General features: G+C 44.5%; 5 protein-coding genes across 7 annotated transcripts; all 5 read right to left on the bottom strand.

The window, feature by feature from the left end:
• Nucleotides 1-643: 643 nt before the first annotated feature.
• LOC6528361 (23 kDa integral membrane protein) lies at nucleotides 644-2,569 on the bottom strand. The gene is made up of 3 exons (XM_002089374.4): nucleotides 2,470-2,569; nucleotides 1,334-1,525; nucleotides 644-1,266 (listed from the first exon to the last, which is right to left on the bottom strand). Exons 1-3 carry the CDS (start codon nucleotides 2,527-2,529, stop codon nucleotides 820-822), a joined length of 699 nt encoding a protein of 232 aa, XP_002089410.1. The 5' UTR covers nucleotides 2,530-2,569; the 3' UTR covers nucleotides 644-819.
• On the bottom strand, nucleotides 2,431-3,931 carry LOC6528360 (23 kDa integral membrane protein). Its single transcript, XM_002089373.4, has 3 exons — nucleotides 3,617-3,931; nucleotides 3,382-3,546; nucleotides 2,431-3,318 (listed from the first exon to the last, which is right to left on the bottom strand). Exons 1-3 carry the CDS (start codon nucleotides 3,866-3,868, stop codon nucleotides 3,067-3,069), a joined length of 669 nt encoding a protein of 222 aa, XP_002089409.1. The 5' UTR covers nucleotides 3,869-3,931; the 3' UTR covers nucleotides 2,431-3,066.
• Nucleotides 3,932-4,819: 888 nt separating this feature from the next.
• On the bottom strand, nucleotides 4,820-9,546 carry LOC6528359 (23 kDa integral membrane protein). The gene is made up of 6 exons (XM_002089372.4): nucleotides 9,437-9,546; nucleotides 7,783-7,894; nucleotides 5,886-6,077; nucleotides 5,666-5,827; nucleotides 5,408-5,602; nucleotides 4,820-5,160 (listed from the first exon to the last, which is right to left on the bottom strand). The coding sequence occupies exons 2-6, from the start codon at nucleotides 7,840-7,842 to the stop codon at nucleotides 5,089-5,091; spliced, it is 681 nt and encodes a 226-aa protein (XP_002089408.1). The 5' UTR covers nucleotides 7,843-7,894; nucleotides 9,437-9,546; the 3' UTR covers nucleotides 4,820-5,088.
• On the bottom strand, nucleotides 7,958-9,430 carry LOC6528358. The gene is made up of 2 exons (XM_002089371.4): nucleotides 9,166-9,430; nucleotides 7,958-9,097 (listed from the first exon to the last, which is right to left on the bottom strand). The coding sequence occupies exon 2, from the start codon at nucleotides 9,088-9,090 to the stop codon at nucleotides 8,371-8,373; it is 720 nt and encodes a 239-aa protein (XP_002089407.1). The 5' UTR covers nucleotides 9,091-9,097; nucleotides 9,166-9,430; the 3' UTR covers nucleotides 7,958-8,370.
• A 1,902-nt stretch (nucleotides 9,547-11,448) lies between the features above and the next one.
• On the bottom strand, nucleotides 11,449-14,208 carry LOC6528357 (G protein pathway suppressor 2). 3 transcript variants are annotated; one of them, XM_002089370.4, is made up of 5 exons: nucleotides 13,468-14,208; nucleotides 13,311-13,410; nucleotides 12,611-12,661; nucleotides 12,030-12,514; nucleotides 11,449-11,798 (listed from the first exon to the last, which is right to left on the bottom strand). In XM_002089370.4, the coding sequence occupies exons 1-5, from the start codon at nucleotides 13,897-13,899 to the stop codon at nucleotides 11,607-11,609; spliced, it is 1,260 nt and encodes a 419-aa protein (XP_002089406.1). In that variant the 5' UTR covers nucleotides 13,900-14,208; the 3' UTR covers nucleotides 11,449-11,606. The 3 variants fall into 3 exon arrangements, with proteins under 3 accessions (XP_002089406.1, XP_015053925.1, XP_015053927.1); XM_015198439.3 differs by having other exon boundaries at nucleotides 11,449-11,810; nucleotides 13,468-14,206; XM_015198441.3 differs by lacking the exon at nucleotides 12,611-12,661 and having other exon boundaries at nucleotides 11,449-11,810; nucleotides 13,468-14,206.
• Nucleotides 14,209-14,305: the final 97 nt, after the last annotated feature.

Here is a 14,305-nt window from a genome sequence, read left to right as displayed (position 1 = left end):
TAGAGTTTCAACGGTCTACGAAATCGATTGCTTTGCGGAATACGATTTCTCTAAAAAAACACTATAAAATGCATTATTCAGAATTAAAGACAAACGCACAGGATGTTCTAAGCCATTTCATTTTTTGATGGTTTTGGCTATAGCCGGGTTAATTTCCGCAGGGTCGGAAACGCTTTCTACTGCCTGTTACATACTTTTCAACGTGTCTAGTATACCCTTTTACTCCACGAGTAACGGGTATAAACAGCCTAAATGTATGCCGCAATTACTGCGCATTCCGTAGGACATGTCTCCTTCTCCATTGCCAGATCTCTTTCTATGTCACTAGTACCCACGTTGCAGATTGTTCTCATGATTTCGCTCTGAACTATACGGATTTTCTTTATGTGCAATTAAGCAGCAATACCATAAACTGCTGGCCACCTTGTTTTTTAAGGAGAGCTTGCTCCTTGGAGCCTTAATTTCTCGGAAAATAGGTATTTAAAAAAGCCTATTAGCTCAACAGTATGCTTCACCAAAGTTTAGTTTCCTGTCCAGGATGGCAGCACAAACCCAAGATGCGTTATGTTTCTGCAGGAAAAAACTGGGAAGAACCAATAAGCTTCCGATATTGTTAAGCCAATTAGGTAAAAAAACATATGTATTTTAAAACGAGAAATGAAAAACATTGTTGCGGTATGTATTAATATGGGCACGGCTCGAAAGTTTTATAACATAAGTAGAAATAGATAAATAGGCTTGTTCCCCCGCAGTCTAGGCGTAGTTATTAATATATTATAATGACATAAGTAGAAATAGATAGGCTTGTTCCTTCGCAGTCTAGGCGTACACCTGGCGTCCAGCGTTCTGGCTGCGCATGCAGTTGGTCAAAGCGCCGGCGATCAGGAAGACGAGCAGGTCGAAGATGCAGAGGCCCAGGCCGGACCAGCGGATGATGTCCATGTTGTCGTTCCAGAACTCCTCGAACTTGGCACTGCAGCCGGGCCTGGACTGGTAGACCGAAGGGGTGTTGCAGGTGGCCTGGCGGTCCAGGTAGCCGCAGCAGGTTCCGGGAACCGAAAGACCGATGTTGTTGTAGTTGGTGTAGCCGGTATCGCCGCAGCAGCCGAAGGTTTCCTCCAGCACGCCCATCGCATTGTAGTCCTGGGAGTTCCAAAGCAAATTAACCAGATTGCTCATATCCCCGAGGAAGGCAGATCGGTTCACGAAAACCCAACAGGTGAGCACCAGTTGCAGGATGAAGAGCACGAAGACCATGCTGGTGTACTGCAATATTCAAACTCAATTACATTAGTTAGAGTTCCTTTCGGAAATGTTCTTCACCCAAACTAACCGCTCCGGTCATGCAGACACTCTGCCTGAAGATGCCGTAGCACCCGAAGAAGGACACCACGAAGATGAGGCCTCCCAGGACGGTGACGCAGATAGGGATGGTGTTGGTGTCCGTCACATCCCCCGTGGAATTGATGTGACTCAGATCGGATAACATGATCGAGCCCAGCACGATAAGGAGGATGCCAACAATCTGGAATTAGTCGGCGGATTATAAGTAAGTAAGTTTACCAGCCATAATTTAGATACTTAATAACACCACATAACCAACAAAGGATTAATGGTTGCATTTTTAGCATCATTAGTATCTGAGACTACGCTCTGAAAATGTGCTCAAAATTGACTAATTTATAGCTTTTAAGGATAAACAAGTTTTATACTTTTCTTAAGAAACAATTAAGTAGATTCACATTCAGTCGAAAAGGCTAGAAAAAAAAGTTGATTGCATGGAATCACATTTTTCTGGTTTTGACTTAATTTGTAAAATAAGAAATGCATCGTTTACCTCTGTAAATTATTCGAGTAACTAGTACATATTTAGTATGAAAAGTAAACAGCATTTAATATAAAATGGTCCTAATTTATTGTATACATGATTATTAATTTACACCAACTTGGCCTTGCTTAAATATGAACTTGTGTTAATGTTTGAAGATCATTTTGGGCTCATTACTTATATTACAAATCACTGATAATGTCAATCAACTGATAAAATTCGTGTACGTCCACTCGCATTACAAATAGATATTTTTATCTATGCCAGCACATTTATATGAATAATGGTAATACACCTTGTGACTCAAAGTAAATCGAAAGGAAGCGATGCGTAATTATGATTTTCAATATTAATAACACAATATTTAATTTGTACAGAATATGTTTTCCTAGTTCGATATTTTATTTTATTAAATACAGAAAGTCAGCGAGAAAGCCTTAATTGCAATATCCCATTTTCCAGAACACACTTCGAGGTATTTTTAAAAGAAATATGTATAAAACGTGGTAGGTTTAAATAAATGTACAACATTTTTGGGAAAACTTTTTATTGGAAAATGTTTATACTTTCACCCAGCAATTAGTCTATTGGTGCACGTTTCATTACATTATTAATTCGTTTTATTCGTTTATTCAACTTACCAAGAACACGATATTGACAATATATAAAATAAAGTTGACTATTCCCGATAGACAACCCATTTTGAAAGTGTAGTTAGCTCCTCCTTTTAGTGAAATAAAGTAATTGCAATAGTTTTATCCAAAGGAGTTGATTTTATCGCTCACTCGCGTCGTTTACTGTCGTTCGATTGGACTGGTCGTCCAGATGGGCTACTGTTTTTAAGTTGCCCAACAGAAATGGGTGCTATCTGAAAGATACGCGAGGGCCTGTTATCATAATCATGGCCGAAACGACATAGATAATGGCAACTGGGCGGTGCGCGCTGGGGAGATCGATAGCCACTGCCATATGGAGGTGATTCACTTTTGAGGGCATTTGATCTCGGAAACGCGGCAATGGGCTTACGGGCCGATAAGGACACACACTTTTTGGAAAAACATCAGCCTGTCTTGATTAGATAGTCTAGGTAGCCGGAGGAAGACAGCGAATGAGCAATAATATTTCATTGGGCTTAACCTATTCTGGTTTATTTACGGCGAGTGAGGAATTTGTGTTCTGGATTCTGGATTTATGATAGGAACTGGGCTATAGCTAGGAGTAGGGTCAGTCTTTGGCGTCTAGCGCTTCCTCATCGCGCTGGCCAGGCAGCAGGACATGATGAAGATGCCCAGCTCGAAGAGGGCGATGATCAGACTGCTCCACCGGATGAGGTCCGTATTGGAGGCCCAGAAGTCGACGAACTCCGTCTGGCAGCCAGGTCGCTGGGTGTAGATTGCCGCTTCGCACACCTTGCTGCGATCCTTGTAGCCGCAGCAGGAGCTGGGCACGGTATCATACTGTTGGTATCCCGAGTTGCCACAGCAAGTGAACTGCATGGAAATAGCCACGTTAATATCCGGATCAAATTAGGTTTCGATTTTCGGTAAACTTACGGCCAATTGGAGGGCGTCCATGGGGTAACCCTGGGCGGCATTGTTCTCATCCCAGGCCTTGTCCACTACCTTGCCCATGCTGGTCAGGAACTTGTCGTTGGCCGCGAAGATCCAAATGGAGAGGGCCAGCTGGAGGCCGAACAGTATCAGCATGCAGATGGCGTACTGGAAAGGAGAGCAGACCAGTCAGTATCCAGTATCCGGTTTGGTTTAGAGGGGAATCTGAGTATCTTACAATGGTGGTGCAGCAGGCGTTCTCGCGAATGGTGCCGCAGCATCCGAAGAAGGCCACCACAAAGGTGACACATCCGATGACAATGATGCAGATCGGGATGGTCTTGGTGCTAACGCCGCCGTCGAAGGCTGTAAAGTTGCCCATGGTGGAGAGCATGATGGAGCCCACCACGATGAGCAGGACGCCACCGGCCACGAAGACCAGGTTCAGCAAGTACAGCAAGTACTTGAACATCGCGGATAGACAGTTCATGGTGCTGGCTTCTGTTTTTGGTTAGCTGGATAATCCGTTCGTTCGAAGCAACGATTTTCGTCAAACTGAATTGGCCTTCTGCCAGAACGCGGCTATTAAAGCTTATTCGGAGTCCTCATCTTATCGGACGCGTTCTTATCTCGGCAATAAAGTGCTGTATGTACTTGCGCTGGAAGCTCCGATGCCTATGTACTTACACTTGGTGGGTCGCTGTGTACCCACCGAGTTGCCGGAATCTGGTTGTGGTGCGAACCCGGAATATTACGTCCTTCACGCACTGATTCATTCATACGTATTCGAATTTTATCTAGCACTCGTGCAATTTCATCTTGGGGGCGTTAGATCGTTAACAAGATGAATCATTCAGCACTTCTGCTACTTCTACCTTTCACACCTTCCCTTATCAACAATCAAAAGTTCGCTGTGTACGCTGAGTCACATATTACTTGGCTGGGACTCCATTTCCCCGTGAGTCCCCGACCTTATCGCATAGATTTATGCATTATCAATCGGGTAATAAACCTCTTACCGAGTGCACTCCCAGCGTAACTCCAACAACGCGATTTAGATTTTGACAACTATTGGGGTTTCCGGGGTGGAATAATTTCCCATTGAAATTTCCCTTTATAGATAAAATGGCTTTGGAAGATAAGATTTCCTTTAGGACCTACAAAGCCAACTAAATATAGTCTTCTGATAGGTTAGTTCTACTGAAATATGGCAATGATTGATAGTGATCTGTAATCAAGGTGATTTTGTTGGTTTGGGCAACCTCTATTTATACTCACATATTAGGCGCAGATTAAAACGTTACTGCATTTAAATAAAAGATGTCCTTTAAGGATTAAATGTGTTTACCGTGTAAGGAAATTCATGCCATATAAAATTTCCATTTTGAACCTTTTTAAATTTGAACGCTTCACCGTTAATACAAAAACTGAACTCATTCCGTGACTTGTAAATAAATTTATCCGTTTATTGCAATCTCTAGGAGTATAAATTATTTTGTACAGTTAAACATATTAGCACAATCAGTATAAATTTGAACAAACGATCTTCCAAAAGGGATCATTTCGCATTCGTCGTGGGATTTGCTGCTTACGCTTGAGATTATGCAAATTTCAATGGCCATCTGTATCAGGTATATATTCGTAAAATTGGGCAACATAATTCGTACTTTCGGTTTCAATTAAAATTAGTGCAAGGCCTTTGTCCATTGATTAATATTCCGCACGGCGTCTATAGTTTCGAATGCTGTTCGCCAGGCAACAGGCGAAAACGAATCCCACAAACTGAAAGAGAAGTGAATGGTGTATAAGAAAATATAAGTGCACATCTCTTGTTTCTATAAAGAATTTTCTCTTAGGAAAATACATAAACCATCTTTTAGTAGTTTATTTATGGTAAAACACCAAACTAAACTGCTAAGCTGGGGAAAAGTATAACAATACTTTGCACATTTAAGTTATCTCCAAAAAAGAAGCACCTAGTTTCCATTATCAATTGGGTTTGATTCATTCACTCTGGGCGAGAACTTACTTCAATGGCGGCAATGACCAGACCGGCATACTTAATGATGTCGCTGTTCCTGTCCCAGAAGTCGACAAAGGTGACCTTGCATCCCCGCTTGTAGACGGTCTCCATGCGGCAGTTGTTGGTGTCGCTGCAGCAGGAGGGAGGCAACCTGCCTTGGAAGGAGTAATCTGTGTAGCCACTGCGTCCGCAGCATTTCATCTGTGTGGCAGAAAGTTAGTTAAATATGTGTCGGATGTCCTAGTAGGGTCCTCGATAACTTACGCTGATCTGAATCGCGTCCATGTAGTCGGAGCGACGGGTGCGATTGTCCCAGGCCTTCTCGACCACATCACCCATGATCTCCAGGTACTTGTCCTTCTGCACCCACATGTAGATGACCAAAGCCAATTGGCCAATCATCAGGACGAACAGTAGAATCGAGTACTGTTATAAAGACCACTTGTTTAGTAATGAATGTCAAGGTGCAGGATATGTACTCTACCGTCATGGACATGCAGTACGACTCCCGAATGGCTCCGCAGCAACCGAACCAGGAAATCAACAGGATGATGGTGCCCAGGATGATCATCGTCACGGGCACCTGCTGGGTTCGCAGGGCTTCCGCGAAGTCATCGATGTTGTGGACTTTGCTGAACAGCAGAGCTCCGAAGACGATCAGTAGGATGCCGCATATCTGAGGAAGGGAATTGGTAAGTTTAACACACACACAAGTAAGTCAATCAATATATTCCTCCCGGCTTCAGATTTTGGGAGAAATTACTTTATATCCTATCATATTTTATGCTGGTAAAAGTTTATAAATATAAATGATTTGATTATCAAATTGTTGGTTTTATTAGTACTGCAATACAAAATTGAATGAATCTCCGCAAACAGAAACATTAAAGAAAATCATAATAAACGACATGAGAATATTTATCCAAATAAACGATTGTTGCGTATCACCTATCACCAGCTTTTTAGTTTCATTAGTTAGAAAAATAACTATAACTTTTCGTGTGCAGAATATCAATTTGACTATTTGCATGCCTATCAAAGGCTTATCTTTTATCAATCCGATTGGTTTCGTTAATTATGATAATACATAAAAACGCCTGACCATCTGCGATAACTATCAACAACATATTTACTTTGGCTTGGCTTTGATTTTTATCGGCTGACGTAGTCAAATCCCCAAGCTATTGGATTTCTGCCAAACTGCAGCATGACTCAGCCGCCGAGCTCACCAGTTCATGGGATCAGTTCGGATGGGATCGGTTCCGGAATCCAGAAGAGAGCACCATTCCGACACTGCTCTAATTATAATACTATAACCCAGTACACCCACTCGTCTGGCGTTTCTAGATCGCTCGGACAACCCACACCCCACACCCATCCGTGGAAAATCGAGTTCAAGTGTGCCGCCAACAAGCCCCCCCATTTCCATTTATTGATGTGCGTGTGTAATGAAATTTTGTTGTTTCGTCTCTCAAATGGGAGCAAGTTCACATTTAATTAAGTCAACTATTTTTGGGTGAGGCCCCCCTTAAGCCATTACACAACTCGGAACATGGCCAGACGGAGTGGGAGACTTTTACAGAGAAAAAAAATATAAATATGTTTCCATGTTAGTTAGAACTACGGATGATAGCTTTTGATCAAAACAAATGACCTCTTTCCCTTTTCATTCACCGAATTCTCCCATTTACAATGAGTGCATTTTCGCTTTATGCATTTTATATATCGTAATCCGCACTCATTTTAGGGTTTTCCGCCCGTAGAGAATAACTGCCATGTTTGCGTGACGCGAATAATGTGGTGGGCCGCCGACGCAGTAAGATTTCCCACTTGCAAACCCAAACCTTGGGCCCCAAACAGGTTGCACGAAGTACAGTTCCACCTGGCGGTGCAGTGACTTTGGGGCAGTGAGTTAGAAGTTGCACAACAATATCGAAATGCCACCGTTGGCTGGCGTTTCAACGATTGTTTGGTTGCCGTTTGAAACCAGTTAACCTCGCGCCGACTCCAACTAATGGGATGCATGTTTCTCTGGGGCTCGATTGTGGGGAACTCGAAGCAAAACAAACTCGTTTTGGGAGCCCGTAGTAAACATATGTATATGTACGCAGTATACACAAATTTATACAGAATTTTTTGGGTACCGCTACGTCACAAACGTAGCCCAATTTTAATAACTGGTTTGGAAATGCTGATGATCTGATGATCTCAAGCTCTGCCTTCTGCGCTTTTAAATTGTACTTTCTCAGCCAATACTCAAAACAGCAAATTTAAGAAAACCGGTTTAATTCGTTATGATTTCACTGCGAGCCTAAAAAGCTGAGAACCGATGTAAGCGCTAAAAAATTATGAAATCTAGAAGCTAGATATGTTTTACTCACCGAACAGAGCAAATTAAATATAAATAGTATATATTTAACCATGGAGATTCCGCAGCTCATTTTGTCTGAGTTTTGCCAGAAATTGCTGTTGGAGATGGATGAAGAACTGCAACTGAATGTTTGGTAGACGAAAAAATGGAATGGAATTAAGAAATTCAGATACAAGCGTACAAAGTTAGGTATTTCGGCATTTTATTTAGGAAACACGCACACGTACACACACAGGCACACGCACTGATGTCATCTGTGGTAAAAACATTTCGCTTATTTAAATATTTAAAAAATGCTGACGTTCCTCGCTCTACTGGGTGTGAAAATTAGCACACGATCACGTACCGCCAGGGCATCGATTGGCATTTGATTCGTTGTCGTTGGGCAAGTCGCTGGCTATTCCCTTTACTATGCCTATATGCCTTTGAGACTGACTTGTGTACTTGTGCTCGGGAGTTTGTAAACAAATGCTGTCTTATATCATAGTTGGTACAAAAGGCACAATAAAAATATAGAGAGAAGCTGACCATAGAACTAACTTAATGGTAGCCACGTAGCCCTGTAACTAAGCTTAAGGCAGGAGCGTGGATATCGCAATCAGCGCACTAGCTCCGGCAGCAGCTTCTCCTTGGGCAACCAGCGCTGCCTCAGTTCGTTATAGCGGCGCCAGATGTAGGGATAGCCGGAGGCCCAGGACAGAAAGGCTTCCTTCTCCGCGGTGGTCTGCTCCACCTTCTTCAGATGCTGGTAGTACTTTCCGTTCCTTTTAACCGCAGCTGCGGCATCCTGCACGAATCTGGCGAAGCGCAGCTTAAGCAGGGTCTCCGAGACGTCCAGCAGACGGTTGCCCCGGGGCGGATGGACCAAGCACAGCTGGCAGACGACAAAGTCCTGTCCCTTGGCGGCCTTTAGGGGCAGGAAGGTGGCTTCGCGGCCAATGAGGCACTGCTGCAACCAGGAGTAGCCGTTAGCATTGACGCGCACGCCCGGCAGCTTGACTGGCAGCAGGCGTTTGCGGCTGGTAAAGATTGGGATCAGCGGCCGGTGCTGGATCATCAGCAGGGTGTCCTGCTCCTGCTGTTTGACCCCGGCGATCCTGCCCGTGTGCATGACGCGCTCGTTGATGAGGCGCTCCGGGATGTGCGAGGGCTGCTTGAACTGGCGCACCAGGTAGGCTGGCTTCCGCTTCGCATAGGCCACGGCCAGCATGAGAGCCGAGGTGCCGTAGATGGCAAGCTCGCTGCCGCGGGTGTCCCGCTCGAGGAAGTTACATAAGCCTTGGTACTTGGCCACCACAAAATCCTTGGCCGATTCCATTGGATAACTGGAAAGTGGTTGTCACTGGTTAGGCTTTTTCGGGCTGTGCGCCGCAACTGGAGGATCGCACTTTACCACTAGGGGCGTTATGTCGCTTTGCTGGCCTAATCTATATGTAAAACCCTGCTAATGGCTAATTTCGTCGCTGATTCCGCTTTTCTCGGCTGCAATTCTGTTTTGCTACTGAACAAACTTTAACATTTGCCTCACTGGAGTGCGAGCGGGACAACTAGTGGGACTGTCGAGATCGCACTTGGCACCTTACAACACTGCCAGCTGCGCTCTTGCTCATTCACACTCACACACACAAGCACACGCAGTTTGAAAACAAATCTCACACACACACCTTGAGTATTCCGCGGTTTGCGTTTGCTGAATGAATTTACGCGCGCTCCGTTTTTCGAACCGTTCGTGAGCAGTTCACGATGCTAACTGATCGGTCAAAAGCTGCGCCAAAGCGATACAGCAGCTCCAACCGCCTGTTGCGTCGCATTCACACACACATACACTGGCATAATTTGTTTTGTTTTGGTTCGTTTTGCCCCCACCCCCTTCCCGCAACGGTAATTGCTGTAACTTGTTTTCCACTCTGTTACCAATCGCGCTGACTAAACCCTTTGTTTATTTATGCAAATTTGCTGCGGTCGAACTTTGTTTTTGCCCACCAATGGGAAATTAAATTATAGATTCGCTTGAAATGGGGAGCAAAAACCTCACGTTCATAATATAAAAAAATTGTTATTTTGTTTACATTTCAAAATGTTTTTATAAGATCATGGGTCACATAAGGCAGCCACAAAAACAGGAAAAATGTGTTTGCATGTATCATCAATTAAAATTTTCAAAAAAAATATTTCAAAAGATCAAAATTAACAACTATAAAGAATATTTACTGATTCAGCTTAGTGAATAGATAAAGAAAATCCTTAAATGAACTTAGTGAAAAGCTACATAAGTAAAAATACCTAAAAAGTGATCTCAACATTTGAGTTACAGAAAAATGACTCAAAACCACAAAACTCTCGATGCGATTTCCACTGGCGAACGTGTTTTTTGCGGTTTTCAGCTTGTCGTGGGCGGATTTTCCATGAAAGTGGCCTAAACTCAACCAGTTTGGGCCGATGTGCTGCAGGTCTGGTCTCAGTAGTCACCCTACTATGGCTTCGGGCAGGGCTTCCGTTTTTAATTACCGGACAGAAGGGCGTTGTAATTGTGTGTAGCTTCTCCTTCTCCTCACACCAGCAACAACATCATAAACTGGTTTACAGCTTACGTAATCCAATGAAAACGTGGCTTGGAAGCATTATATTCGGATTTGGGGGAGAGCGCCAACTGTCGCGCCCGCTGACATTCCTAATTAACAAGTGTGCTCCGCACAATTAACCTCACGTTGTTCCGTATTTAAATTCCGTATTCACAGCGCCCGCCACACGAAGAGAAATTATAATCCGCATCGATTTCTGTTCGGAAATCGCACTATCGGAATGGAATTGCGAATTTGAATGTATCTAATAGATACCTGCTATAAATTCCTTACATATCCTTAGGAAATGTAAATCGGCAATGCTTCTTATCTATTTCTGTTCCAGTAATTTTGAATTCAGCACGAATACAGCATTCCTTTTCCCTACCCTGTAGAAAACTGTAACTGTAGAAAACACACTTTATAATGCAACATTTTGTTACTGTGCTGGCTTCCCAATTATTGACAAAATAGAATGAATTATGAATCATTTGCTTGCACTTCTGGTTAGCTTCCTCGAGAAAATTAGCGTCAAATTACTGACTTAAGTGAGATTGTCTCCCAAGGGGAGATCACTTATAGGAGAGGAAAAGCCCGCGCAAAAACCTTATGCTTCCCATGTGGGCGGGGTATCAACTGGCAACACAGTGAACAAAATTTCAATCAAACAAAAGAGTGGGAAATTTAATAAAGTTAGCATTGTTAGCGTTTAAAGACACTACACCTTTAGCAAATCATGGAAATATGTTTTCTATCTTTATACTCGGATTGCAGCTGAGCAAACACAAAAAATTAAATTTTTCTCAGACTTAAAGTATCAACAATTAATACAATGAAAGTTTGTTATAAAAAGCGGGTAAGTGAATCCATATTCCAAAATCGCAAATCGCAAGAGTAGTTGTTACTTTAGCGAATTATTGTCTACATACCTTTGTATAGGATACTCTTCATTTAATAACTATAGATCTATAAATATTCGAATTTAATAAACTCTTGCGAGCGAGGTCAACTTGGTTGTTGGCCCCACGTGTAAAAGCCAAAGTGATTTTGTATCGTATTCACCACAGAGTACACCAATCCATTTATACCAGTCACCATCCAATTACAGTATTGTATTATCGATTGGAAAATAGGGACGCCATAGTTGTGTGCTTTATTTCGTGTATCCGACTCCCCGTGGGAAGCGTAGTCAGTATAATGTCCATTTAAAATCGTAAGTATATCAGTGAGTGAGTTCCGTAGCGACAAATAGGGGATTAGCTCACAGTCGTGGCTAGTACAATCGTCGCGTATAATGCATCTGCTGGCCAGGAGGCGGCTGGGCGGACCCGGAGACGGATCCGGACGGGGCTCCCGGCTGGCCAGGCAGCATGGCCAACTGTTGCCGAGCCATCTGCTGCTCGTGGGCGGATCCACCTCGTCCAGGGGCATAGCCCTGTGTGATGCTTCCGGCTGTTTTCGGATTCTGTGGAGGAAACTGGTCAGGTGTTAGTCAAACTAGTCAGACTATTGCTTTTAGTTCTTCCTTGTAAATTAGTCAAATATGTTTGTTATGTTATGTTATGTTATATGTAATAAAGCCTCATCCTTGAACATTAATTTCAAAGAAGCAACTTGTTTGAATGAGAATTCTGGGACGATGCAATGCATAATTAGCCACAAATAAATAGATATTATTGTTGAGAATGAGACCCACCTGGCTGCTGCTTATCTGCAGCACGTTACTGTGCAAAGAGAGTTCGTTGAGCAGCGGCTTGAAGATGACGCCCTCCGGCAGCATGTGTGGCGGAGGCGGGACGTGGCTCGGCGGCTGGCCGTCGTGCTTCACCTCGATGTGGTAGCGGTCCGGTAGCTTCTCCATGGTCACGTGCGGCTGGGAGGCCTTCACCGAGATGCTGCCGCCAGCTTGAGCCACCAGATCTGCCTGCGAGATGGTCGGCTGGTCGAGGTTGATGTGGAGAACTTGCATTGGCTGCGACTGAGACGGTGCCTTGGGCGACTGCGAATCCGGAGGCTTGCTGACCGTGGCGCTGGGCAGATCCACGTGGTAGGCCTGGCGCAAGGGAAGGTTGTAGTTGTAAATAGACTGCAAGCGGGCGTCCGCCTGGTGCTGCGTCGTCGGCGGAGGAGCGACCGTCTGATAGAAGACCGTTCCCGTGCCCGGATACTGCGCCGATGTCTCTGAAAGAGAAGGAAAGCGAGTGTTCATTGAAGAATCTGGGATGCGATCGTTCCGACGGAGGATCTCGGGTTTGGTATTGCAAGTAAGGTGCTTACTGTTCCATGATAATCTAGCATAGTCCGCGGCACGACGGTAGTCATCGTGTTCTGCGAATCGATCGTAAACAAATAGCGAAATGAACATAAGTTGTGTGCCTGTGTTATTAGAGGTTAGTGTGCGCAGTAAAATGGGTTTCTCATGAACAGGACGGAGTGTTAGCGAGCAGTTAATCAACAACAGCGAAAGCTACGCACAACAGATCAACGCCAGTTTGCAGTTGAATTTTTAAAACTCGAGCTATCTGCCAGAAAGCCCTAAATACATATTGTTTTATACTATAAAATGCGGTAATAATAATGACCTACTTTGTATACTATGAAAAATACAATAAATTTAAGAAACCAATACAAAACCTAATCATTTACTTATTCGATACGATTCTACCTTTTTAATTTTTCCCAATTAGAAATTCAATTTAAGAGTTATTAGTGCTAACATTCAATAGATCTTATGAACTTTTAAAAGGCACTTCGATCAAAATGCACAGCTGATGATATCACAAAAACCACTAATATTTGTTGCTCAAACCTATTTCATATGTGCTAACCAGTTCAATGACTAATCAAAATATGAGCAGATCCTATACTTAAGCTAATAAAATCCAACTGAAACTGCGTGCATGTTTTTGACTGCCTGACGCAGCGTTCACTGTGTCGGAGGCCCAGGGACCACATTGTTGACCTCTTCCTGGCTTACTCTGCTGGGCGTAGCTGGCGGCGCTCTTGTAGTAGGCCTGCTGCTGACTCGGCGGCGATGGACTCCTGCCGCGTTTTCCTGGCTGTCCGCCGGACGGGGGCTGTGCGAAAAAAATGACTATTAGAACCTGAATCCTACAGTTGTGCACAGTGCAGACCTTCTGCATCAGCGGATGGTGCTGGTGTTGAAGGCGCAGGGGCGGCAGGAAGACCGGGCTACTGGCCGCCGCCTGCTGAATGGCGAATAGTTCGTTCTCCTTGGCCAGTTTCTTGCGCGTTTCGTCCTCGTTGAGCACCTTCTTAAGTTGGACGGTGAGCTGATGCTTCTGGCTGTGCAGGTCGGCCAGCTGCTCGTCCAGTCGGGTGATCTGGCCGCGTGTGTCGTCCAGGGCCACCTGGTTCTGGCGCTCAACCTCCTCGCGCTCCCGTCGCAGTCGCTGCTCTTCGCACTGCGCCTCAAACTCCTCCTGGCGTCGCTGGCGGTCCGCCACGATGAAGCCCTTCAGTGCCCCGCGCAGCTTCTCCGCCCGCTCGGCTTTTGCCGCCTGGGCGGCCGCGTTGCTGTTGTTTACCGCTGATGCTGGCGGCATCTTTGTGCTCTGCTTAGTTATCTTGCCAATTTTATAAGCGTTCGTGGACGACCGGGCAATCGCGACTGTTCGACCGATCCGACCGAGAGGCTCCCCAAGTGGAATGGCGTGCTGGTGGCGGTGGGCTGGAATCCGGGTGGACGCCGCTACGGGAATCAATGGTTGGGCGTCTTGGGATTACTGCAAATTCTCTGCGCCGTGCTGCACTTTATTTTTGGTCACTTTCAGCACGGTTTTTGTGGTAAACAATTTGTTGAGTGAGTGGGATGTGCCGACCAGTGTTGTCACCTATCGATTATTGGGCCAAGCTAGCTACAAAATAGCTACTGTTCAGGTTGTGGTGCCAAATTGTAAATGTACGTACGTGGAATATTGCCTACAAATATAACCGATTTTGCTTTGAAGT

The sequence above is a fragment of the Drosophila yakuba genome, chromosome 2L, assembly GCF_016746365.2.
Source record: "Drosophila yakuba strain Tai18E2 chromosome 2L, Prin_Dyak_Tai18E2_2.1, whole genome shotgun sequence".
Lineage (NCBI taxonomy): Eukaryota > Metazoa > Arthropoda > Insecta > Diptera > Drosophilidae > Drosophila > Drosophila yakuba.
The sequence above is the reverse complement of the archived record's forward strand: the minus strand, read 5'-3'. Positions and strand labels throughout refer to the sequence as shown.